Source organism: Hyperolius riggenbachi, chromosome 8, assembly GCF_040937935.1.
Source record: "Hyperolius riggenbachi isolate aHypRig1 chromosome 8, aHypRig1.pri, whole genome shotgun sequence".
NCBI classification, from domain to species: domain Eukaryota; kingdom Metazoa; phylum Chordata; class Amphibia; order Anura; family Hyperoliidae; genus Hyperolius; species Hyperolius riggenbachi.
In genome coordinates, this window is record NC_090653.1 from 151,130,304 (window position 1) to 151,156,951 (window position 26,648).

The 26,648-nt window shown below is 42.6% G+C and overlaps 1 protein-coding gene across 1 annotated transcript in view; it reads left to right on the top strand.

Moving 5' to 3' along the window:
* The first annotated feature begins 653 nt into the window (after positions 1-653).
* Positions 654-26,648, top strand: part of MTMR8 (myotubularin related protein 8) — a 61,282-nt gene continuing 35,287 nt past the window's right edge. The window contains exons 1-5 of the mRNA XM_068247532.1: positions 654-739; positions 5,122-5,244; positions 8,021-8,183; positions 15,649-15,806; positions 24,061-24,189. Of these exons, the coding sequence (XP_068103633.1) occupies positions 716-739; positions 5,122-5,244; positions 8,021-8,183; positions 15,649-15,806; positions 24,061-24,189 (597 nt within the window). The 5' untranslated portion in view covers positions 654-715. The remainder of the gene's footprint in view (positions 740-5,121; positions 5,245-8,020; positions 8,184-15,648; positions 15,807-24,060; positions 24,190-26,648) is intronic.

Here is a 26,648-nt window from a genome sequence, read left to right on the forward strand (position 1 = left end):
TTGGTGACCATGGGAGAGGAAACTTAACCACATCGCCGCCTATAGCCGAGCAACATGGGTAAGTTAAGCCCCCTTCTCCTGCAGGTTTTAGTCATAATTTCGATTTTGAGAGACACTATTCAGGAGTCATCCCAGACACAGCTAATATGTAAACACAGGACGTTAACTCTTTGTCTGCTCCATGAAAGCAGGAAGAAGACACACAGCAGATTTGTTGCAGGAGTTCTGTAAGCTGTAACATGTTTCTTTTACGGTTATTATGCTGTTGCTTATGTTTTGGAGCAGAGAGGAAGTTCTGAGTTCAGATTAATTCCCTCCCTGTAGTGACTCCGCAGGTAAAAAGGAAATCTCAATGGGGACCCAGGCAGTAATAAAAGCCCATGACAGCCTCTTCTTAACTGTCATAGACAGAAGTAGTCTGGACTTCTGTCTGCCCAGCTCCGAACTGTCCCATTCACGCCTCATGGTCTCCGCAGTTTACGTTCATTACTTCCATGCATATACAAGAAACGTGCATAACTCAATGTACGCGTCGTTTGTAATGTAATGTAGTATTAGAACCACCGGAAGCCACCGCGAATGAGATATCGCGAGTCCCTTCCCAGGGCGGCGGTGACGCAAGGGATCAGCTGACTGGATAGGGCAGGCAGGAAGACGGTGGTGGGCGGGGTTTGGGGTAGGAGGGGGTGAGCACTGGAGATTGGGATAGACAACCATGGAGCACATCTCTACCCCAAAGGTGAGATTTGGAGAGCGCCGTGTGTCTGGCTATGCGTGTCTGTGAATTTCTCTGCATAGGAGGAAAGTTTTGTCCTGTCCCCCTGTACTGGCTGCCCGCAGCACCTCCCCAGCCCTGACTTGCCTCATCTGTCTGTTGCTTCTCGCCAGTGGGTGATGGGACAGTTGGGGCAATTACTGGCAATGACAGTGGTGGTGTAGTTGTGTTGCAACTTCATCAGATTTTGCAACCAGCTGCAAATTACTTATAGCTGGTACTATCATAAAATGCACCCTTAGCAATTGCTGAAATCTATTACTATCATAAAATTCAACCCAACCCAATTCTCACACAGAACCCTCCCTCTACAGATGCCTAACCCTAACCACCCCCCTTGCCGATGCCTAACCTTAACTGCCCCCCTCGCCACAATCCCAGCGAAAAAATGAAAAATATCAGCTGGGCGCCTGTTTGTAAATAATTAGAGACAAGATTATGAAGAGCAGCTGCATAAGCGCAGTACGTATACTGTATATGGATTAAATGGGAAGTTGCAAAATCTAAATATTTTACTACTGTGGCATCCTGTGTGCTGTAGACTCTAGTCTGCACACCCTCCTCATGCTCATTCAACAAGCTAAACTTGACAGAATAAAATTTGTTACAGTTACTTCTTAGTGTTTTGTATAAAAAATAGCAGCTGATCTTGAAATGCAGTCACCCCCAAACTTGATTGGACCTTGAGCGGGAAAATAACCTGACTGCTGTAGCTCCATGGAGAGTCTTAATTAGATCAGTATCCTTAGGGCCCTTTTCCACTAGCAATCGCTAGCGTTCACGCTGAACGCTAGCGATTGCTGAATCGCAATTACCGGCGATTCACCGACGTTCGTGGCCGCGATTTTGCTATGCTATGCACTGCATAGCAAAATCGCGGCAATTATCGCTCCGCCGCGCGTTCGCGGCAAAAACGAATCGCGGTAGTGGAAATGACCTACCGCGATTCCCATGTTAAAAAGCAAACCGTAGCGATTGTAAAATCGCTAGCGGTTTGCGTTTTTGCGATTCAGCCAGCGCAAACGCGCTGGTGGAAAAGGGCCCTTAGGAAGCTCAGAAGGGGGCTGTTATAGGGTCCCAATTCAGAAAGCAGATGCTGATTAAGTCATTTTCAGAAATTACTTAAAGAGACTCTGTAACAAATGTTTCAGCCTTATTTCTTCTATCCTATAAGTTCCTATACCTGTTCTAATGTGGTCTGTCTTACTGCAGCCTTTCCTAGTTGCACAGTGGTTGTATTATCTCTGTTATCTAATCTTCTTTCCTCTGACAGCTTTGTCAGACTCAGGCAAGAATGTGCAGCTCTGCTTGTTATAGGCAGAAGCTATACACACACTCTCCACGCACCCTGCAGGCTCTGTGCGAGTCACAGACTGAGCTCCTCTCAGCCTATCACATGCCATGTCTTTTGTTTGTAAACACTGCCTAAAACTGGCAATTACAAGCTAGGATTGCAGCAGGGAGTGACAGAAACAGCACAGAGGAGTCCAGGAGAACATAATGAATAGAATGGTATGCTTTTTATTGTAAGAATTTTAGAGTACAGATTCTCTTTAAGGGCCAAATTACTTGGCTTTGGCTGTTGATCTTATATAAAATATATGTGCTACATGGCAAGCATACTCTTCATAATGCACACCTTTATTGTTATCAAGCAGAGAGAAAGAGGTTTATTTTTATGGCCATCAAAACAATGAAACAGCATGTCAGTACAGTACAGTGGTTGTACCACAAATGCAACCTGGAATGATTTGTAAAGATCATTTGGGGTGATAGAAGTTGCAGCTATGTATCATTCTTAGTTTTATTGTCAATGAGGGTATAGAGATCCAATACAGGGCCACTAGTATGCAATATTTTGAATAAAACAAGTTTGTCGCTTTTCTGTATTGTGTATTTTAAGAATTTTACCATGGATGTAACATATTGTTTGTGCTTCAGATGTTTTTTAAATTCATGACTCTATAGTCTGGGACTTCCTGAATCTGCCCATAGTTTTATATTTGTTATGCCTGCTGTTCAAAGAAAGGGGACAACTTTCCCTTTAGGCACAGTAGGCTTATGCTTATAGGCACCATGATTGAAGGCACTTGCTTAGAGGTGACGCTGTTGAGTGGGCACCTGTTCCAATGGGTGCCCCACATCACGTTGAAGGGTTTGTACACCCAAACAATCCTGATTGGCCAATTTTACCTCCCTCATGTAGTATGAGGGCCAACAGATTGTTGAATATATGAACAGATTGTGTAGGTACACTCTCATACTACCTGGAGTGTATGCACCTTAAAGCTCTGTACACAAGCTAGCTGAACCTCTTTCAAGGTGGCCAATAATGATAACCTTAGCTGAGAATCCGGCATGTGTACCTTATCCCTTGACTGCTTAGCCAGTGATTTGACCTGGTGGATTGCTTCAACCAAGCGACAGCCGAGAGCATTGTTTCCCCGATTACCCTGCCGTGCACCACACCAAGCTGGGGGCGGTTCAGAAACCTCTAGATTTAGGCTGTTGCGGCGGCATTGAGTTCGGGCTTTCAGTTGGGTTGGCGTTTTCTTCCCCATAGGAGGCCATTAGTAGTGGCGGTTACCCGCCCCAGGACGCTACATCCAGGGTTGCCTTGAACGCCAGGGAAAATCGGGATTGGAACGCCACGTTTGCGCAAACGCTGGTAAAAGCCCAGTACAAACCCTTCCATTCACTTTAATAGGAGCGTTTAACGCCGAGTCCTGAACGCAGGCGGTAAACGCGGGGCAGACGCCCATGTGAACCAGCCATAAGGCTGAGCGGTTGAGTTACATTAATTTTAATTGCCGATCCTTCATAAATTTTACACATGGAACGCTTCAGGTACATTGTTCAGCATCTTTCAGGTGGTTGATGAAGTGCAGGTATTTAACTGCATTATATGCCATGCATTTTGATGTAGTAAACCTTTTTAAATATGGAAAACTGAGTATAGGCCATTACAGTACTATTAAGTAGAAACTAAGGGTAACTTTCATTAAATATTTCAAATCGAATACCATCCAGAACATTAACCTGTATGATATGAATAGAACAAAGTAGGCTTAGAAATGATGTCAAATTCATACTGCTGTCTGGGTACATATTTGTGAGAATTTGATTCACACTGTATTTGTCACACAGGACAGGAAATCTCCCCAAAACAGACACAGGCAGCAATTGAGAAAAAATATCTTTCTGTTTGGAAGAGTTCCTTCCCTATTGGGGATATTTTTTTTTTTACTTCCTGTCCCTTTTATGGGTATTACAAAAGACAGGACGTGAGAAGCTATTTCACCTGTAGTGTCATATACCATAGTAACAAACTTGCACAGGCTCTAAGCCTTCCTGATGTAATGACTGTGTTTGGTGCTAGAAGTGTCAAGTGTATGATGCCTTTCCCACTATGACATTGGTGTAAAGGGCTCATTGAAGAAAGGGGCCTAGTGTAGCAGTTGTCTTTCCAGTAAGATAATCATCTTTCCTTCCCACAGGTGTGAGCTTTTTTTGGAGGGCACGATGCCCAGAATTCCACTTTTGGGCACTAAATTGCATCCTGATTAATTGGGCCTGGTTTCTAAGAACCACTACATTGGTTGCTGAGGCACCTGGTTAGATGATAGGATGTTAGGAGGGAGGGCTTAACCGCAAGTAAGTGATCAGTTGAGTGGGTAAATACAATAATTTCAGGAAGTGAATTTGGCTCAGTTATAAGCTGCATACTGTTTTTGTTTGTTTTTTTAATTTGCATACAAGCCAGAATTATTTACCATCTCGTGATCAAAGTCAAGAAATGCAGGTGCAGAATGGGCAGAGTGCAGGTTCCAGGGGATTTATATGGCTCTCATCCAATTTGGACTTAGAAATATAAGTAAAGCACATACTAGGAGCTTATGGTGTGTGCTTTGTACTAAAGATTGTCAATAATTAATTCTGGTACAAACATCCAATTTTACTTGGCCAATGACTGGCCAATTTTATCACTTCCATGTATTATGAGAACTTACCTACCCATTTTGTTAATAGTATTTAAAATATGTTGGTCGCCATACTACATGGCAGTAGCAAGATTGGCCAGTCATTAACCAATCATAATTTGCATAATCTTGCAACAAGTCAGAATAATTTGCATCTCATTGACAATCCTTAGTGTATGCTTGTACTATGTAACATGCAGACCACTGTTTGGCAGTGTTAGGCAGTGCCATCGATCTAACATGGCGATCAAAAGTATTTCACAAATGCTGTTCAGAAACAAAGTACATACAGTGATGTACAAAAAAAGTCAATTATACCTCATATTCTCATAATCATTTTATTCTTGCTTTTCTGTTACCTTCTAGGTGGAGAATGTTAAATTATTAGACAGATACACCAACAAAAGGCCTGCCAGTGGTACTTTATACCTGACTGCCACGCACCTTATTTATGTTGATGCTGCTGCTGGAGTACGAAAGGAAACCTGGGTATGTGTTTAGACTTTCTTTTGATAACAGATTACATTGTTCAAATTCTTCAGGTGTGTACACATGCACCATTAGTGTCACCCATCAGGACCCAGCTCGTAGTTGTGGGGAGTGAACTCTGTACAGATGTATGTTGCTATGTGGAGGGGAGGAGGGATGATGATGCACTTGGCAATCACTGTCACTGCTGGACAACTGAAGTGAGAGGGATATGGTGGTCTAGCTGTCCTGCTGATCCTCTACCTCTAATACTTTTAGCTATTAACCCTGAACAAACATACAGCAGATCAGGTGTTTCTGACATTATTGTCAGATATGCAATGTTAGCTGCATGATTGTTTCTGGTGTTATTTGGACATTACTGCAGCCAAATAGATCAGCAGGGCTGCCAGGCAACAGGTATTGGTTAAAAGCAAATAAATATGGCTGGCTCCATATTTCTCTCACTTCAGTTTTCCTTTAAGCAACCTCGCAGGGTCACCTTTACACTCGTTAAAATTATGGGCTGAAAAGGTTGCCTTGACTGGGTTCCATCTTGTCTGAATACGTAGCTTTAGTCACTTTGGGTTTAATTTTTGGGGGGGATATATGAGGTTCTTTAAATGGCCACATGTAGTTTTTGTTACATAATTTGAAGTGGAACTTCGTAATGAAATCTGCACAATAATAATAACACTGTGACCTTTGCCATTCCCACATTAACTGAGTTTATTGGAAGAGTTTGACCAGTTCCTAATTCCTGACTGGTGTTCCAATACATGGTAAAAAGCTGCCTATTTTCTGTTCATACACACACTGCTTGTGTATTTTAATGTGGCCAAGGCGGAGTTTATCTCACTGACTATCTCTTCTGAGCACACACACATGCGGAACAGCGGTCTTTTATGCTTTCACAACTTTTGTTGTGAAACAAGTTGAAACACCCAAAAAAGTCTTTTGCTATTGTTCAAAGAGCTGATAAGACTGACAAGAAGTCAATCCGACACTTGGATTGACTTATCAGCTCTTTGAACAATAGCAAAATTACTTTTTTAGGTGTTTCAACTTGTTTCACAACAAAAGTTGTAAAAGCATAAAAGACCGCTGTTGAATGTGTGTATGGGGCTTAAAGGACAACTGAAGTGAAAAATGTATGGAGGCTGCCATATTTGTTTCCTTTTATCTAATACCAGTTGCCTGGCAGTCCTGCTGGTCTATAAGGATGCAGTAGTGTCTGAATAATGCCAGAAACAAGCATGAAGCTAATCTTTCAGATCTGACAATAATGTCAGAAACACCTGATCTGCTGCATGCTTGTTCAGGGTATATGGCTAAAAGTATTAGATGTAGAGAATTAGCAGGATAGCCAGGCAACTGGTATTGCTTAAAATTAGATATATATGGCAGCCTCCATATCCCTGTTGCTTCAGTTGCCTTTTAAAGGAGTCTACAATCCCAGGTGCTACTTTAGAAATCCAGCGAGAAAAACCCTTTTACAAATGTTTTGTTGTTGTTATTGGATAATTGAATACAGTTAATGCAGGTGCTTGCTAGGGTTCTTGTTAAACTTTAAATCTGTTTAGGTTCCTTCAGGGGTTCCTGCAGTCTATAGATTTCATATACTGAGCAGAGAGAATGGCCTGTTCCCACTAGTAGTCACTGTAGCAGCACCTCTCATCTTCTCCTGCTATTTACAAGCCAATGGAAGAACTCTTGCATCTTCTCACTGCTTGGGTTGGCAGAAGAGGCAGAGCAGAGATCCAATTTAAAAAATGAATTCCTGAAATTGGATTTGAGATTGCAGACTCCCTGTGAGGGCCTTTTTCCACTACACAGCTAAATCGCTAACTTTATCATAGAAATCATGAGAAGTATTTTCCACTATAGTGTTTCGATTTGAAAATCGCAATCGCTTTCTGGAGCAATTTATTTATTTTTATTTTTAGTGATAATGCATTGCAAATGAAAAATCGCAATCGCATAACAGAATGAATTAAAAATTGCAATCGCTAGCGTTTGTGATTGCTAGTGGAAAAGGGCCCAGAGCTCAGCAGAGATGATTAGCGGGATGCAAAACTAAATTGGGGAGAATGGTGAATCCAGTATGGATATTGCGGGGGTGTTTGTCAAGGGAGCAGCACCTCGTAGGCAAGTAATGCCGATGACTCCAACCCCTGCCCCCACCCAGCGGTACACTCTATTTTACAATAACATTTGTAAAGCGCTTTTCTCCCATAGGACTCAAAGTACATAGTTGTGTCTCAGATTAATACAGGGTTGCAGGCTGGGTTGTGTTACAGAGGAGATAGATGTTCATGAATGCCAGACTGAAGAGGTAGGTTTTCAGTTTAGACTTAAATGCTTCCAGGGATGGAGCTGTCCTGATTGGGTGTGGCAGGGAGTTCCAAAGTGTAGGGGCAGCATGATAAAAGGCTCTGTCTCCAAAGGTTTTGAGGTGGACTCTGGTGGTGACCAAGGTGTTACGTCCTTTTGATCTAAGATTGTGGGGGGTGTGATACAGTTGCAACAAGTCCTTCAGGTATCCAGGGCCCAGATTGTGCAAGGATTTGAATGTCAGTAAGCCAATCTTAAACAGAGTTCTCCATTTTATCGGTAGCCAGTGGAGTATGAACCTCCTTATAGGCAGGTTCATTTTATGTATTATTATTTTTAGGTGCGGAGTTGCCATTTAGAGGGGAATGCGGGCACTGTCCTTGCATTTTGGGCAATGCTTTGCAGGTAACTGTGTTGTAAAGAAATTAGTTCATTTAATGTCGGCCTGATTCTCCTTCCCTAGATTGCTCACCACCACATTGCCTCTGTGGAGAAACAGCCGATCAGTACTGCTGGGTGCCCATTAATACTACGCTGCAAGAATTTCCGAGTGATTCATTTTGTCATCCAGCGAGAACGGGACTGTCATGAAGTTTACACTTCACTCCTCAAGCTGTCACAGCCAGGTATTTATTGCCAATACAACTCGTATGACGGTACAAATCGCAAAAGTGCTAGGAATGTTACAAAAGTTAACATAAAATTACACTTTTAACATTTTTTTTTTCACAGTACTACATTAAAGCAGTAACATGTTTCCATTTCCTTAAAAGAAGTATTACATCTGACCAGTTATACAGAATAGCTGTGCTTATCTTACACTGGCCATTATTCAGGGAAAGGGCAGTGCAAAGGAATGTGGCCAAATCAAGTCCAAATAATCAGTAACGGTTGCTCTCAAAGCTTACACAAACTGAGAATGCCACAGCATTTTTCAAGCACAGAGATCCTCCATTTTAATTGGCAGTTTGCTGCTTTGATATGTGTTGCTGCAAAAGTGAGCTTTGAGTGCCTATTGACTATTGCATTACGACTGACCAGCACATAATTTCTGGTGCCAGGCTGTTGTGAGGGCCTATCATGTCATTTCAACTTAGTGGAATTTACAGAATACATGTCTTGTTTTGTAGAGAACAGAGATTACTGACTGAAACTGTAAAGACTATCATCTTTCCCCCAGTTCCAATAAAACAGTATATGACTAGGTTCATCACTGTTGTGTTAATTTGATTGTTTACAATACGGTGCCAGTATAACTGCATCGTGTCTAATGCATGAGAGTCATGTGAGCACTCCCTGGTGTTGGGCTCGGTTCCCAATTGCAGCTCATCGTTTCGGCCCATTTGGTCCAGTTTAGTCTCTGCTCTGTTTTCATGTTGCATCTTGTTGCACCATAGGTGGCTATGGGCGCTGTATCCTCTGGTTCAGAAAAATGGAGCTGGGCCTCGGATCCTATCAGTGCGTTGAAAAAAGTTTGGTTTGTGCTTTGGGTTCTGTTTTTTCACACCTCCAGAAAAAAGGATCATTAATTGGTCACATTTTTCAAGCATTTTAGAATAAATATGTGATCTCAACTGTCTTGTTAGGTTCATTTATTAAATAAAAATTCTTCCAACAAACCTTTGGACAAAGTAAGAAATGGTTACAGCCTCTTGTGGATTCTTCTTTTTACCTGGTTCTTCCCCTTACTTTACAAAAAACAGGAAATGTCGCCAGGGTTTCCACCAAAAACAGGAAATGAGTGAAGTTGTGTAAAGAGATAGGAAGAGTTAAAACCTGATAAATGTTAGAGAGATCTAGTCTCTTCATGTTTCACCACTAATGGGACATTTCTTAACTGGGGCACAGACAACAAAATAAGTGCAAGTCTATCCAGATACTAGAGCTCTTGACGCATTGGGCATGATTCACAAGCTTTTTCACCTGTTTTCCTCTGTTTTCACCTGGTTTATGTTAAATTTTTAAGCTTTCAAAGGGCAAAAATATAATATAATTAAGGTAAGAAAAGTAATATTGCAAAGAAGTTTATCAGGAACTACTTACTCTGAGTGATTATTTTGCTTGTAAATGTGCTGAAAGGTTATTTTTTGTCAATTAGATGATAAATAAAGTCATTTATGAGAAGCTTTGTGAATAGAGCCCATAGCTGGATAAACGCAGCCAGAACGCAGCCAGAAACATTTTTCAAAATCTCTAGAAATGATAATTTACCTTAAATTGATCTGCCTATTGATCTAGCGATGTAGGGACAGATCGCCCAAGACACCGATCTCTCTTTGATTGAATCTGATTAGAGAGAGATTTGATGGCTGCCCATACACCCCAGACCGATTCCAGATAAAATTCAGCATGAAATATCTTGGGAATTGGCCTTGTGCTACTGCCTCCGCCTCTGTCCCTCCAAATGTTAATGTGTTCCTTTGTACATTCAAATCTCACCTGTTCCAGCTTCTGCTATAGTACAGCTGCTGCTGCTTCTCCAGTCGTGTCCCACGTGGCTGCCGCACATAGCGCATGTGTGTCGTTAGGTGAGCTTTTCATGCGCGGGGACTGGAGGGCATTTGGGGGACTGCAGCCTGGGGTTCTGTCGCATTTGTTGTGTGTCTGGTATGACACGCCATTACCGCCACGCATTTGATTGACCATGTTGGCCTGAGATTTTCCTGCTTGCTTGATCGATACATTATAATGTACAGCAGAAGGAAATGGCAGCGCTTCCAAACAGACGCTGCACCTGAATTGACTACCTGCACAGGTATGCAGAGCTCAAATAACGGGCAGGTTACACACCTTGCATTCAAAACAGGTACAGTAAAGGGGGGCGTTAGCTTCAGCATAAGTTGTGCACAAATTATCCCTAATAGACTCTCCAACGGCGGTGACGTGCCCCATAGGAGAGAAACTAACCACTAATCTAGCAGTGAAACATATAAAAAAAGTGAAGCATGTTCAAACAATGAAAATTGTCCAAAAAAAAAGGTTAAAACCTCAAACTAATGTAACAGTGAAACATATTCAACAGTGAAACATATCCAACAGTGAACCCTAGCTAGTCTAAAATTAAAATCATAATCCTTACCTGGCGCAGCTAGCCATAAATGGTATACACATTTGTTCAGAAGACAGCAAGCAATGGGCAGCGCTCACAGGCTGCAAGTGAAGTGAAAGCTCCAGAGATATGCCCAGCCCCTTGGGGCTAAATACACACCTTGAATACAAATCAGATGCAAATTATGTGCTAACACTACTCTAAATTCTAAAATTTGAATGCAAGCTGACACCCCTGGAGGCAGCTAGCCTGAAGTATACTTAAGTTTTGTACAGCAGAAGGAAATGGCAGCGCTTCCAAACAGACGCTGCACCTGAATTGACTACCTGCACAGGTATGCAGAGCTCAAATAACGGGCAGGTTACACACCTTGCATTCAAAACAGGTACAGTAAAGGGGGGCGTTAGCTTCAGCATAAGTTGTGCACAAATTATCCCTAATAGACTCTCCAACGGCGGTGACGTGCCCCATAGGAGAGAAACTAACCACTAATCTAGCAGTGAAACATATAAAAAAAGTGAAGCATGTTCAAACAATGAAAATTGTCCAAAAAAAAAAGGTTAAAACCTCAAACTAATGTAACAGTGAAACATATTCAACAGTGAAACATATCCAACAGTGAACCCTAGCTAGTCTAAAATTAAAATCATAATCCTTACCTGGCGCAGCTAGCCATAAATGGTATACACATTTGTTCAGAAGACAGCAAGCAATGGGCAGCGCTCACAGGCTGCAAGTGAAGTGAAAGCTCCAGAGATATGCCCAGCCCCTTGGGGCTAAATACACACCTTGAATACAAATCAGATGCAAATTATGTGCTAACACTACTCTAAATTCTAAAATTTGAATGCAAGCTGACACCCCTGGAGGCAGCTAGCCTGAAGTATACTTAAGTTTTGTACAGCAGAAGGAAATGGCAGCGCTTCCAAACAGACGCTGCACCTGAATTGACTACCTGCACAGGTATGCAGAGCTCAAATAACGGGCAGGTTACACACCTTGCATTCAAAACAGGTACAGTAAAGGGGGGCGTTAGCTTCAGCATAAGTTGTGCACAAATTATCCCTAATAGACTCTCCAACGGCGGTGACGTGCCCCATAGGAGAGAAACTAACCACTAATCTAGCAGTGAAACATATAAAAAAAGTGAAGCATGTTCAAACAATGAAAATTGTCCAAAAAAAAAAAGGTTAAAACCTCAAACTAATGTAACAGTGAAACATATTCAACAGTGAAACATATCCAACAGTGAACCCTAGCTAGTCTAAAATTAAAATCATAATCCTTACCTGGCGCAGCTAGCCATAAATGGTATACACATTTGTTCAGAAGACAGCAAGCAATGGGCAGCGCTCACAGGCTGCAAGTGAAGTGAAAGCTCCAGAGATATGCCCAGCCCCTTGGGGCTAAATACACACCTTGAATACAAATCAGATGCAAATTATGTGCTAACACTACTCTAAATTCTAAAATTTGAATGCAAGCTGACACCCCTGGAGGCAGCTAGCCTGAAGTATACTTAAGTTTTGTACAGCAGAAGGAAATGGCAGCGCTTCCAAACAGACGCTGCACCTGAATTGACTACCTGCACAGGTATGCAGAGCTCAAATAACGGGCAGGTTACACACCTTGCATTCAAAACAGGTACAGTAAAGGGGGGCGTTAGCTTCAGCATAAGTTGTGCACAAATTATCCCTAATAGACTCTCCAACGGCGGTGACGTGCCCCATAGGAGAGAAACTAACCACTAATCTAGCAGTGAAACATATAAAAAAAGTGAAGCATGTTCAAACAATGAAAATTGTCCAAAAAAAAGGTTAAAACCTCAAACTAATGTAACAGTGAAACATATTCAACAGTGAAACATATCCAACAGTGAACCCTAGCTAGTCTAAAATTAAAATCATAATCCTTACCTGGCGCAGCTAGCCATAAATGGTATACACATTTGTTCAGAAGACAGCAAGCAATGGGCAGCGCTCACAGGCTGCAAGTGAAGTGAAAGCTCCAGAGATATGCCCAGCCCCTTGGGGCTAAATACACACCTTGAATACAAATCAGATGCAAATTATGTGCTAACACTACTCTAAATTCTAAAATTTGAATGCAAGCTGACACCCCTGGAGGCAGCTAGCCTGAAGTATACTTAAGTTTTGTACAGCAGAAGGAAATGGCAGCGCTTCCAAACAGACGCTGCACCTGAACCGCCGTTGGAGAGTCTATTAGGGATAATTTGTGCACAACTTATGCTGAAGCTAACGCCCCCCTTTACTGTACCTGTTTTGAATGCAAGGTGTGTAACCTGCCCGTTATTTGAGCTCTGCATACCTGTGCAGGTAGTCAATTCAGGTGCAGCGTCTGTTTGGAAGCGCTGCCATTTCCTTCTGCTGTACAAAACTTAAGTATACTTCAGGCTAGCTGCCTCCAGGGGTGTCAGCTTGCATTCAAATTTTAGAATTTAGAGTAGTGTTAGCACATAATTTGCATCTGATTTGTATTCAAGGTGTGTATTTAGCCCCAAGGGGCTGGGCATATCTCTGGAGCTTTCACTTCACTTGCAGCCTGTGAGCGCTGCCCATTGCTTGCTGTCTTCGATACATTATAATGGTTTTGACCCAAAATCTGTCAAACTGTCGATCGGACATGCTCCTTGCGGCACCGATTTTTATCCAGTTTGATTAAATTATCAAATTAGATGGTCGATTGGGCCGCAAAATCGATGATGTATGGCCACCTTTAGATTCTCCCTCTGAACAATCATTAGCACTGGTTTTGAACTATACCAATCTATTGCGTGCTTATAACTTGTGTTCAAACATTCTCTGGAGTTCTACAGTACTTTAGTGCCAGCAAAGTGTGCTTGTTGCAAGCCATGCCTATGCTGGCTGCGTAGCTATTATAAAATGAAATAATGTCTGACTGGACTCCAAGGAGTTTGAAATTTTGAACTGTCACAGATCTCTATTTTAAATCTGCCAGCAATTAATGAGATGTAGTAGCTCACAATAACCTATCAGATGTTAGTTTACTGGGGTTAGACAGCTGAAAGGTGATTGTGGATGCTTTACTATGGGAATATAAACATAGCAGTTTATATACTTTGTCTATCTGACAAATGCAGAGTTTCAGCACAGGGTGTTTGTACTAGCATGCTTTTGTTTATGTTCCAACTGCATTTGCAATATGATTTACAGCTTAACACCAGTCATGTGAAGCCACTGCTGACTTTGTTTGTTTATGCTTGTGTATCAGATTCCTCATTAGCTAATGTCAAAGTGACCAGTTTTAAAGAACCTGATTAAATCATATAAAAGAAATCCCTTATAAAGCCACTTTACCAGTTCAAAATGTTCATAGCTTCTGTCCTGACCCTTGCTGTCTCATTATGACCCTGGTTCAATTAATCTCTCTAAATTCTTTGACCTGAGCTTCATCTGGTCATTTATTTTTTTTATATTTTAAGGCATTTAGCTAAAGAAGCCTTGAAGACACAAAAAGATAACATATTTATTATATATAAGTATTATTATTGATTTACAAAGTGCCAGCATATTCCGTGGCGCTGACATTGGTCTTTTGGTCTTTGTTGACAGGCATTTCTGACTTAAAGTGGATCCGAGATGAAAAACTAACTATAACAAGTAACTTGTCTATATATCTTATCTAAAGTTTAGATAGTTTACACAACAAATCTAGCTGCAAACAGCTTTAATAGAATATGATTATTTATTCCTGTGACACAATGACAGCAGCCATGTTGTTTGTAAACATTACACAGAGGCAGGCTTATCTGTATCTAGAGCAAAGCAAACTAATCCCCCCTCCCCTCTGCCTCTGAAATCTCTGGCTAGTAATACCTCCCCCTCCTCCTGCCCAGACTGAGCTCCCATGAGCCCTTGCTACTGTCTGAAAGTGCCTTGGCTCTCTGAAAACCTGTGGGCGTGGCTTGTTTAGTTTATAGGGAATTACAGTATTAAAACAAAAACAAAAAAGTATTTGGCTTAAGGAATGCCCTATAAACAATAGGAAAGGAACCCAATTATGCAATGTGTAAAAGTTCATCTCGGATCCACTTTAAATGTAGTCTAGTCCTATTGATGTTTCTGGTATTAATAGTGCCTGAATAGGACACCTGAGACAACCGTGCGGCTAATCTGGTCAGACTTCAGTCAGAAATATCTGATTGGCATGCTTGTTCAGGGTCTATAGATAAAAGCATCAGAGGTACAGGATCAACAGGACAGCCAGGCAATTTGCATTGTTTAAAATTTATTAAATATGGTAGCCTCTATATGCCTTTAACTCCAGGTGTGTGTGTGTGTGTGTGTGTGTGTGTGTGTGTGTGTGTGTGTGTGTGTGTGTGTGTGTGTGTGTGTGTGTGTGTGTGTGTGTGTGTGTGTGTGTGTGTGTGTGTGTGTGTGTGTGTGTGTGTGTGTGTGTGTGTGTGTGTGTGTGTGTGTGTTAGGGCCTATGCACCCATTTGGTGAGTTTTAAAAAATGCATGTCACCTGTGTTGCTCTCAATTGCAGCGCTGACCCCATTTTAATTACACCGAGTGAGAGAGCTCAGTGTTGCACACAGAACAGCAGGCAACAGTGTGTTCAGTGAATGTGTGCTCGGGTGCTAAGTGTGGTATTTCTTACCCTTTGTAAATTAATAGAAAATCATGGGCCACCAAAATACTTATTTTTTTTTTTTCTCCTCTCTTCATTTCGGCTGTGCATGTATGGGCAGTGTATGCACGAAACACAATTTCCTCTTTCAATGAAACAGCTCAATCAATCAGCATTTCTTGGCAAGTTTGCGATATGATGGCCTCACTGCCTTGTTTATTACAAACATGATGAATTTGCTCTCTGATTTTGGCCTTTAGTAATGAGTGCAGGAAATGACCTTGTGGTGTTCATGCATCAGTAAGCAGGCAGGAGTCCGAGGAAAGAATGCCATTTTGTGTTCTATTTTCATTGCTTCAGCTACAGTTAAAATTATCTGATGTAAAAATAGAACAGGCCTGGGTATTTACATATTATTTATTTTTGCAGTAAAATATGACGAGCTGTACGCCTTCTCCTACAATCCCAAGTCTGATCAAGATGAGCGGCTTATGGATTGGAAGTTAATTGACTTGAAAATGGAATACATGCGTATGGGAATCCCCAATGATTACTGGGTGCTAAGTGACATTAATGAGGATTTTAAGGTTTGTACCATAGGAAATTAAAAACATGGCGAACATGTATTAACCTCCCTGGTGTTCAATTTCCCCAGGATTTCTGTGCAAAAAGTGGTTCAATTAATTATCATAACCTTTTTTTTCCTGTAACTTACCAAAATGCGTCAAGCAAAGGTCTAGTACACATTTTTAGTATAATGAAAGCTTGAAACACAAAATAAAATCCAAAATAAAATTTTAAAATTACTCCCCAAAATCTAGTGATGGGCAAATTCGACCAAGAGATATTTATGTCCCTAGTATAGATTATGCAGGTATGTGTCTCTAGTATAAATTATGCATGCATGTGTCCCTAGTATAAATTATGCAGGTATGTGTCCCCAGTATAGATTATGCAGGTATGTGTCCCTAGTATAGATTATGCAGGTATGTGTCCCCAGTATAGATTATGCAGGTATGTGTCCCCAGTATAGATTATGCAGGTATGTGTCCCCAGTATAGATTATGCAGGTATGTGTCCCTAGTATAGATTATGCAGGTATGTGTCCCTAGTATAGATTATGCAGGTATGTGTCCCCAGTATAGATTAGGCAGCTATAGGTGCTATAGGACAGGCATTTAGCCGTCCTGGGGAAGCCAGGGCCGGCACTTCCATAGAGGCAAAAGGGCAATTTGCCTCTATGGACATGTGGGGGCCCGCATCTATAGGGCCCCCCCGTGTCCCCTTCACCTCAGATGGCTGCCGGACAGATACCCCCACGCGCTCCCCCTGCTGTGGATGCCAACCAGATCTCCCCCTTGCTCGCGTCACACTATCCCAGCAGTGAGAGATGCACATACTCACCTCTTGAACGATCCAGGCGATGCAGCTCCTTTCTGTCTTCAAACGGAGAAGCAGGAAGTGCAGGACAGAGTAATTACAGGGGAGACAGACAGGAGCTGCATCGTTCAGAAAGTGAGTGTGTGTATCTCTCATTGCCTTTGCTACACTGCGGCGGGGGGGGAAGCAGTACGCATGTGTCTGTGGGTCAAGAGAAGTGAGCGAGGGGGTAGATGTGGCCAGAGGCAGCCACAGCGGGGGGAAATTAGGCTTTCAGTGGGGGAAGATACTTTTGTCCCAGGGCCCCATTGTAGCTAGAACTGGCCCTGGGGGAAGCCCTTATGTGATCGGGAGTAAGCAGAGCAGAGAATCTGCAGCTGCATTCTCCATCCCTTTTCCCCCCATCTGTGGAGTGACCTCTCTTCTTCTCCCAACCTGTCAGTATTGCAGAGCTCTCCCTTCCTCTTCCCTTCTGAGTGTAGCAATCCCTGGCCTTTCCCTCCCCCCCCCCCCCCTGCCTGTGTAGTGACCCCCTCTTCTTCTCCCCCCTGCCTGCTGAGCTAGCCCTCCCTTCCTCTTCCCTTATGTGTGTAGCGATCTCTGGCCTCTCTCCCCCTGCCTGTGTAGTGACCCCCCCCCCCCCCCCTGCCTGCTGAGCTAGCCCTCCCTTCCTCTTCCCTTATGTGTAGCAATCCCCAGCCTCTGTCCCTTTCCCTCTTTGTAACGATCCCTGGCCCTGATCTGGAAATTCTTACTGAGACACTCGAGCCTCTCTGTCCCACGATCGCACCCCATCTTTGCCACTGCAGTGCCAGTCTTCTCTGTCACTTCTCAGTGACGGCTTGGTGACGTCACCAAGCCGAATCACTGTGTCCTGAGCAGAGAAGACTGGTGCTGCAGCTTCAGAGATGGGGTGGGATAGTGAGACAGAGAGGCTCGGGTGGCTCAGTGAGTATTTCTAGATCAGGGCCAGGGATTGCTACACAGAGGGGGGGGGGGGGGGGGGGGGGCGACAGAGGCTAGGGACCGCTACGCATAAAGGAGGGCTAGCGCAGTAGTCAGCGGCGAGAGGTAGGGTGGGGGGGTCACTACACAGAAGGGAGAGGGAATGCAGCTGGAGCCAGCGGAGCAGAGAACCTAGCCTCCCTGGCTGCAAGGACGTGTGGCTTGTCCTTACCGCTTTCAGTATTTTTTAGCAGGACGAGTTACACTCGTCCTTACCGCTAAGAAGGTTAACAAACACAACTTTGTAAAGGACTACAAAGCACGTTAGAACAAATAAGAGAACAATGTATTCATAGAAAGTCCTTTAAATATTACATCATTGGTTACATTTAAGATTTGTTTATCTCTACTGGGATCATGTGTATCTCAGACCCCCTCTTGTCCGTTAAGGTGGTCTCACACACACGCGCACACACAGTCCCCAGGGCCTCTACAAAGTGTTCACCTGTCCAACCAGTGCGCTCCCTTAGTAACCTATTGACTGAAGGACACAGACTAGAGGGAGCATGCCAGGTGGACAGGTGAGTGCAGTACACTGCTGTGAGTACTCTGCAGGGGAGACTTGGGGGTCTGCCATTGGTTATGGGGCCCTATGCAATTTCCCCAAAGCAATATTTGGTGCATGTGACCAAACTGCTGATAAATGTAAACAATAGACATACAATAGGGTGGGCAAAATCAGTAATGCCTTATAATTGCTTCATTAATAATACAATGTTTGGAGTTGAAGATCGCTCCTGGCACAAATGTTTATCTGCATCTGTGTAGGAAATTGGTTGCAGAGCTTGTTTTTGTATGTATAGAAGAACCTTCTCTAGTTGATGTGAAGGATATTTTAACCACTTTGCATCCATACCTTGTTTTCCCCTTATTGACCAGAGCAGTTTTAACGTTTTAGCTATGTGCCTATTCAATCAGCAATAACTTTATCCCTACTCACGGCACCTAAATGATCTAGATATCGTTTTTTTCAGGATAAACTAGACTTTCATTGGGGGATATTTTGTCCCGAGAATTTTTTTTTTCTGCGCCTTTTAGCGGGAAAAAAGAGGGAAAACCGTTAAAATTGCATTATTTCGCAGGTTTTCTTCAATTCTACTAAAAAAGTGCTACAGTAGATAAAAGACATGCCATCAGTATTAAGTCCCCCAAGGATAGATAGCCAGATGTGTGCCCAGTATCAGACCCCCCAGTATAGCCAGATGTGCCCCCCCATATCAGCCTCCATTATAGCCAGATGTGTCCCCACATTTTCGGCCCCCCCCACATATATATATATATATATATATATATATATATATATATACATACACACACACACACACACACACACACACACACACACACACACACACACACACACACACACACACACACACACACACACACACACACACACACACACACACACACACAGCTGCGTATCCCAAATAAGCCCCCCTCATTATAGCCAGATGTGTCCCCAGGATCAGTGCTCCTCATTATAGCCAGATGTGCCCCCATTATTAGCGCCCCACCCCATTATTGCATATGTGCCCCCAGCATTAAGTTATGTCCCTCAGGACCAACAGATGTGCCCCCCATTATAAAATCCCCCACCCCATTACCCTGATGGGCCCCAATAATAATTTCAACCCCACCCTCCTTCAGATTTGGATCCCCCCACCCTGTTATGGGCAGCCAGATGTGCCCCCCCCCCCGGCCAGATTGTTAAAAAAAAGCCCCTGCAAGATGAATATCTCACCTTACCTGGTTCCTGCGATCATCCTGCAGCTCCAGCTAACATTCACCGCTGTGCACTCAGCCCTGTGATGCCGAACATCCGGGTCCCGGCTTGATGACGTCATCAAGCTGGGACCCGGATATTCAGCGTCACAGGGCTGAGTGAAGAGCGGTGAATGGAGGCTGGAGCTGCAGGATGATCGCAGGAACCAGGTAAGGTGAGATATTCATCTTGCAGGGGCATTTTTTTTATGATCTGACCACAGAGGGGGAAAGATGAATGATCATGCTGTTTGCTACAGCGGTGATTGTTCATCCGCGGGGTGGGGGTGGGGGGGTCACTAATTGGCTACAAGGGAACATGTTCCCTTTTGCCAATTAGTAAGGCAGCCGACAGTGTCGGGGGGTGCGCTCTGAAGCGCACCTGTTCCTGCACAACAGGGCTGCAAGGAGGTCAGTATATCTACGTCGGTGTGGCTTGGAGGGTGCCACAGCTGACGTAGATATACTGTAGTGGAGGGGAAAGTGGTTAAAATACCTGGTCAGTAGCTCACACTGGCTACTTCCTCTTCCACAGACTGTCATTGCTATAGGCTGCACTCTTCTCAAAGAGAGTCAGTCTGTGCCTTTCCCTAACAGTCTGAACAGTGGGAATGATGCGGTCAAAGCAAGAACTGCCTTCTGCCTCTGGTCATTTTGTTAATATTCTAAGACAGAGAGTTTAACGCACACAAGTATAACAGAACACTTTGATTATTGAGACATTAGATTATACAGGGAGTGCAGAATTATTAGGCAAATGAGTATTTTGACCACATCATCCTCTTTGTGCATGTTGTCTTACTCCAAGCTGTATAGGCTCGAAAGCCTACTACCAATTAAGCATATTAGGTGATGTGCATCTCTGTAATGAGAAGGGGTGTGGTCTAATGACATCAACACCCTATATCAGGTGTGCATAATTATTAGGCAACTTCCTTTCCTTTGGCAAAATGGGTCAAAAGAAGGACTTGACCGGCTCAGAAAAGTCAAAAATAGTGAGATATCTTGCAGAGGGATGCAGCACTCTTAAAATTGCAAAGTTTCTGAAACGCGATCATCGAACAATCAAGCGTTTTATTCAAAATAGTCAACAGGGTCGCAAGAAGCGTTTGGAAAACCAAGGCGCAAAATAACTGCCCATGAATTGAGAAAAGTCAAGCGTGAAGCTGCCAAGATGCCACTTGCCACCAGTTTGGCCATATTTCAGAGCTGCAACATCACTGGAGTGCCCAAAAGCACAAGGTGTGCCATACTCAGAGACATGACCAAGGTAAGAAAGGCTGAAAGACGACCACCACTGAACAAGACACACAAGCTGAAACGTCAAGACTGGGCCAATAAATATCACAAGACTGATTTTTCTAAGGTTTTATGGACTGATGAAATGAGAGTGAGTCTTGATGGGCCAGATGGATGGGACCGTGGCTGGATTGGTAAAGGGCAGAGAGCTCCAGTCTGACTCAGACACCAGCAAGGTGGAGGTGGAGTACTGGTTTGGGCTGATATCATCAAAGATGAGCTTGTGGGGCCTTTTCGGGTTGAGGATGGAGTCAAGCTCAACTCCCAGTCCTACTGCCAGTTTCTGGAAGACACCTTCTTAAAGCAGTGGTACAGGAAGAAGTCTGCATCCTTCAAGAAAAACATGATTTTCATGCAGGACAATGCTCCATCACACGCGTCCAAGTACTCCACAGCGTGGCTGCCAAGAAAGGGTATAAAAGAAGAAAAACTAATGACATGGCCTCCTTGTTCACCTGATCTGAACCCCATTGAGAACCTGTGGTCCATCATAAAATGTGAGATTTACAAGGAGGGAAAACAGTACACCTCTCTGAACAGTGTCTGGGAGGCTGTGGTTGCTGCTGCACGCAATGTTGATGGTGAACAGATCAACACTTGACAGAATCCATGGATGGCAGGCTTTTGAGTGTCCTTGCAAAGAAAGGTGGCTATATTGGTCACTGATTTGTTTTTGTTTTGTTTTTGAATGTCAGAAATGTATATTTGTGAATGTTGAGATGTTATATTGGTTTCACTGGTAAAAATAAATAATTGAAATGGGTATATATTTGTTTTTTGTTAAGTTGCCTAATAATTATGCACAGTAATAGTCACCTGCACACACAGATATCCCCCTAAAATAGCTAAAACTAAAAACAAACTAAAAACTACTTTCAAAAATATTCAGCTTTGATATTAATGAGTTTTTGGGGCTCATTGAGAACATGGTTGTTCAATAATAAAATTATGCCTCAAAAATACAACTTGCCTAATAATTCTGCACTCCCTGTATGTTTAGATTTGTGCCTGGAGATGGGGTTTAATATATTAATTTAACACTGTTATCCTTTGGGTTATTCAAGTTTTAATTTACAGTAAAGGATATACAAGGTGCTTAGTTAAGTTTTTGGGAACCACCAGATTTTGTAGAGTAAGCAAAAAGTCTAAAATCCTCTGCTGACAGTACAGCAAAATAACACAGACAATAAGTACAGTGTTGTCTTCTGAAAAGAGAAGGTAATTGCAAGACCTCACTCCAGCACTTGTCCAAAAAGCAAGGCCATAATAATAATCACTTCAGAATAGCAGGTGGATTAATGTAAATCATCCCTTTGTAACCTTGTAGACAAGACTTGTATCCAGTATCACTGGTTTATGGCATACCTGCAGCCTTAAATTTGGTATCAAATCTTTTTACTGTATCCATGATTGTGGCTTCAGATTATGTTGTTACATTTCTGCAAGAGTTAACATTTGATTGTGCAACAAAGTGACGTATAATTATGGTTTGATATGACCAATCCTGATTTTCAGGTTCCTTTATAGATTAACCACTGCTGAATATGCAAATTATCCTTTGTTGTCTCTGGAAGATGGTCACACCTCCTGAACCACTGGAATGCAATGATTTGTCAGCTTGGTAATTGTACAGAGCCACAATGATCCAATTAATCAATCCACATTAATCCATGCCATGCATTGATGAGGATCAACTAATCCAAAACAGTCTGTATGCATGTTGGATTATTGTGGCTCTGTACAATTAACAAGCTGACACATCACTGCATTCCAGCGTTTCTGGTGGTGTGGTTACCTTACAGGGACAACAAAGGATAATTTGACTATTCAGTTTTGATGCATTGTGGGAGACATCAAATGCTCACTTCAACCTGAATTATTGCAAATACATTCTGTTTTAAGAAGGCACACTTTTGTTTTGCATAACATTTTAGTAAGAGGGCTTTTCGGTCCTTTGTAGCCCCTTACACACTGCTAGGAGTTCTGGTTCACAATGAGCTTGCTGGGTAGTCTGTAACTATGGTTAGGTCACCTATACCTGCACTGACTTTGATTTTATTACAGTTCATCTTTAGTCTATGCCCCAATTTAGTTATGCTATTTCAATCTAGCCACAGCTGACATAGTCTCTAAAATTCATCCCTTTATGTCATAACTAAATACACTTTGTTGGTAACATGCCCAGTCACCCTTCCCCAACCCAACCCGCAATTATCCAGTCCATGGAGCCAAAGCAATACTGAGCCACTTTGGCTTCAGTTGGTGCTGTCCAATTCCTTTTTCCACAACCCCCGTGCCACAAATTGCTACACCGCCTACCACAGTCTCATGTGCTTCTCCCCTCCTTTTTGCCTTTCACATCAAGTCTTGTTTTAAATCAGCAGGAAGAGAGGGGTAGAGTGGTGGAAGTATGGTTAGGTGTGCAGGAGGGATGGTTAAGGATAGACCTGTGGGGGGGTTAAGGTCAGGTCATGGTAGGAGGGTGGTTAGGCATTATAAGTGTTGGAGGAATTTGCTCACAAGCACACACCTGAGTATTACTTTCAGGGTAGGTTTGCATCTGGTTCAGTGCTAAGGAGAAATGGCTCCAATTCCTACATCATTATATGTGCCCTAAGTTTGTCCCGGAGATTGCAAGGTATTGCATTAACTGATTTAAATGTTCATTTGTTTGAAGCTTTTTCTTGAGATTATATCTAAATATCTTAATAAGAAACCTGTGCATATTCCTTATATAAACCCATTTAATAATAACATATAATAATATAACATCTTGCATTCTAACAGTGTAATTGTACTATTATGGGTGGCATACACAGGTAAGCATTTTATAAGCAGTGACTGGATAGTGTACTGGCTCTGACACAGGAGACCTTGGTTCAAAACTTGGCTCTTCAGTAAGCCAGCTCCTAATCAGGAAGGAGACCTTGGGCAAGACTCCCTAACACTGCTACGGCTTATAGCGTGTGCCCTAGTGGCTGTAGTGGCTTTGAGTCCACCAGGAGAAAAGCGTGATTTAAATGTTCTGTGTTGTCTTGCCTTATAAATTATACTTAATAAGGCCATAGGCTTTTATACTGCTAATTGCAGGCTTTCAGAGTTTCCTGGAATCGCTACTGCTTAAGGGATTTACTACTATGGTTTGTTCTGTGTGCAGCGCCTGTAGTGTGAAATGCATTGCACCACACATCCTTGGTCAGCAATGCATGATTATAAAATTGCCAAAGCCTGAAGTCAGAGGATAAAACATGCACAGGATGAAGTCCGATTCTCAGCTTTGTCATCAAATCTAGTGTTCTTTAGCAAGTTTTGTACTTTTGCATTCATGCTATCTGCTGTAATCACGTACCTGATCTAATTTAGTTCACATGACTCTGTTCTGCTTGCTTACAGGTGTGTAGTACCTACCCAACTTGTGTAGTTGTGCCTAAAGAAGCCTCCGAAGCTACAATAATTGGAAGCTCCAAGTTCAGAAGTCGGGAACGGTTTCCTGTGCTGTCTTACTACTACAAAGAAAACAATGTGAGTCACGTGCAAGTCACACACTGAAACACTGTGACTCAGAGATAGGCTAGAAAGGGAAGCAGAGTTCCTGAGTGTGATAACACAGGAAATTGATAGGATTTAGCAGTTTTACTTTCAGCACCTATAAAGAGAAGAAAGTATCCGGGCACTAGTGGTAGCAAAGCAAAACGCCAATATATTTCATCCCCAAAAGTCGATACATCCCCAAAAGTCGTTCACTCTTACATTATTGGGTTCAGTTGGTGGAAATAGACATATTTATACAATAAATCTCCAGAAAAGGAATATGCACTTTTTATTTTAAATCTATTGGGGTGAAAAATTGTAAGGAAATTATTGTGCAACACAGAAGGAAAACGAAACGCACTTGAGGTATTAATAATTAATCATTTTTTTGGTATAGTTGGTATGAGTTCCTTCTTTCACAGCATAAACTACTTCTCTAACATTCTTCACTTACTGCTTCCTCATAAATCAACAATCCACCACTATACTATGTACTCTCTGTCCAAAGTCCATTCATAAACATCCAATCTGGACAGTAACTTTCATAGTTTAACTTCCTTAACCACACAAGTTAACATTTTACTTGCCAGGTATATTTTCTTTTTAAGGATTTTTGTACAGATTTTTTCTTTGGGTGTGGAGGGGTCATATACTATTGCGACTACTATATTCTAGTGCTGATGTACTTTCACTCCAGTATACACATGCACACTCTCATGTATTCCGCCATATTTAAATTTCAAGCATTGTACATACACACTGCTTTTTCTGGCTTGGAATTGTGTTATTTTATATATATAGAGGGGGGGGGGGGGGGGGGGGGGACATGTGAGCTACACCTCATTCTGAGAGCTTGAAGTTCCACAGAAACAATGGGCATTGTGTGAGTGGGATCTGTCAGGCAGACCTCTGAAGGGAGGCCAGCGACCCCGAGAGGCATCTGTAAACCGTTTAGATTTTGGCAGAGATTTGTGTAACAATTTCAGCTGAGGAAATTCGAAAGTGTGTATGTAGCTTCACTTGTGAGTTTTATGTTCCCTTTGGAAAGCAGCACATGTTGAAGAGGTGCAATATTTTACAAGTTTGATTTTGGTCATAATGTGGACTTCCTAGACCTCTGTACGAGAGAAAATGAAAATGATTTTCCCCAGTAGCAACCATTAAATTCCTGGTTTCTTTTTTAAACCGGCATTGTAAAAATAAGTTCTACTGACCACACATATCAGTTTCAATGGTTTTAGGCTTGGTTCACTCATAAATTTGTACATTTCCAGTCCAGTCCAGTCCTGTCCTGTCAGTTTTGCATCAGTTTTAACTGACTGGAATGGAAATGTACACTTTATGTCATCCATAGAAAACTGATACAAAACTGACAGGACTGGACTGAGCTGGAAATGTACACCGGTTTTGTGAACACACATCCATACAACGCATACAAAACTGACAACTGTCAAAAACTCACAGGACAGGACTGAACACCTCTTTATGTGTGAACCAAGACTAAAGGCAGCCATACATCTAGTGATGATGGACAGTTTTGACCAAGACACAAATCTCGCTCTAATTAAATCTGATTAGAGGGAAATCTGCCCATACACCGCAGGCCGATTCCGAATCAATTTCAGCATGAAATCACTCGGGAATCAGCTGAGCCCGCTGCCTATCTGCTGTTGTCCTAATGTATGTGTATGTAATGTATGCATTTATTTATAACCTGTCCCATGTCACATTGCCTGTCCATTTTCTGAATCCTCGGCTCTCCCATAGCCGCATGCATGCATGCTGCCAGTGTGTGACGTCACACATGGGCCGCCATTCTATGCGTCTGCATATATGGGGCTAACAGAGAAAAAAAAGAGAAAAAACGAAAAGCGCTCCTATAGTGCATTAAACTTTTAATGGATTAAAACGCAATGTACAAATTGCACTTACAAGATTGGTGTCTTTGAATCAGCGTGTTTCTAGGCCACCCAACGATCAACTCCTCTGCCGCTGTCTGGCCAGGTCCTGAAGAAGGCGTGGAACGCCGAAACCGGTAGTGACGTAGAGGCACACACGTGCGACGGGCACGCCCCCTCATCTCCTCCACGCTACAGCACGTCGCAGCGCAGATCCATCGCAGCAGCCGCTTGTCCTGGCCAGACAGCGGCAGAGGAGTTGATCGTTGGGTTGCCTAGAAACACGCTGATTCAAAGACACCAATCTTGTAAGTGCAATTTGTACATTGCGTTTTAATCCATTAAAAGTTTAATGCACTATAGGAGCGCTTTTCGTTTTTTCTCTCTTTGCATGCTATCCACTGGTTCCACCCAGAAGAGAAGCTGCTCCATAGTGCACCAACGAAAGATTATCTGAAAACTCAGTCTTGTAGTTAGATAGATAGCGCTAGACAAAATCGATTTACTCTTGATGGGGCTAACAGAGTAGGGATTAAGAAGACGGATGGACAC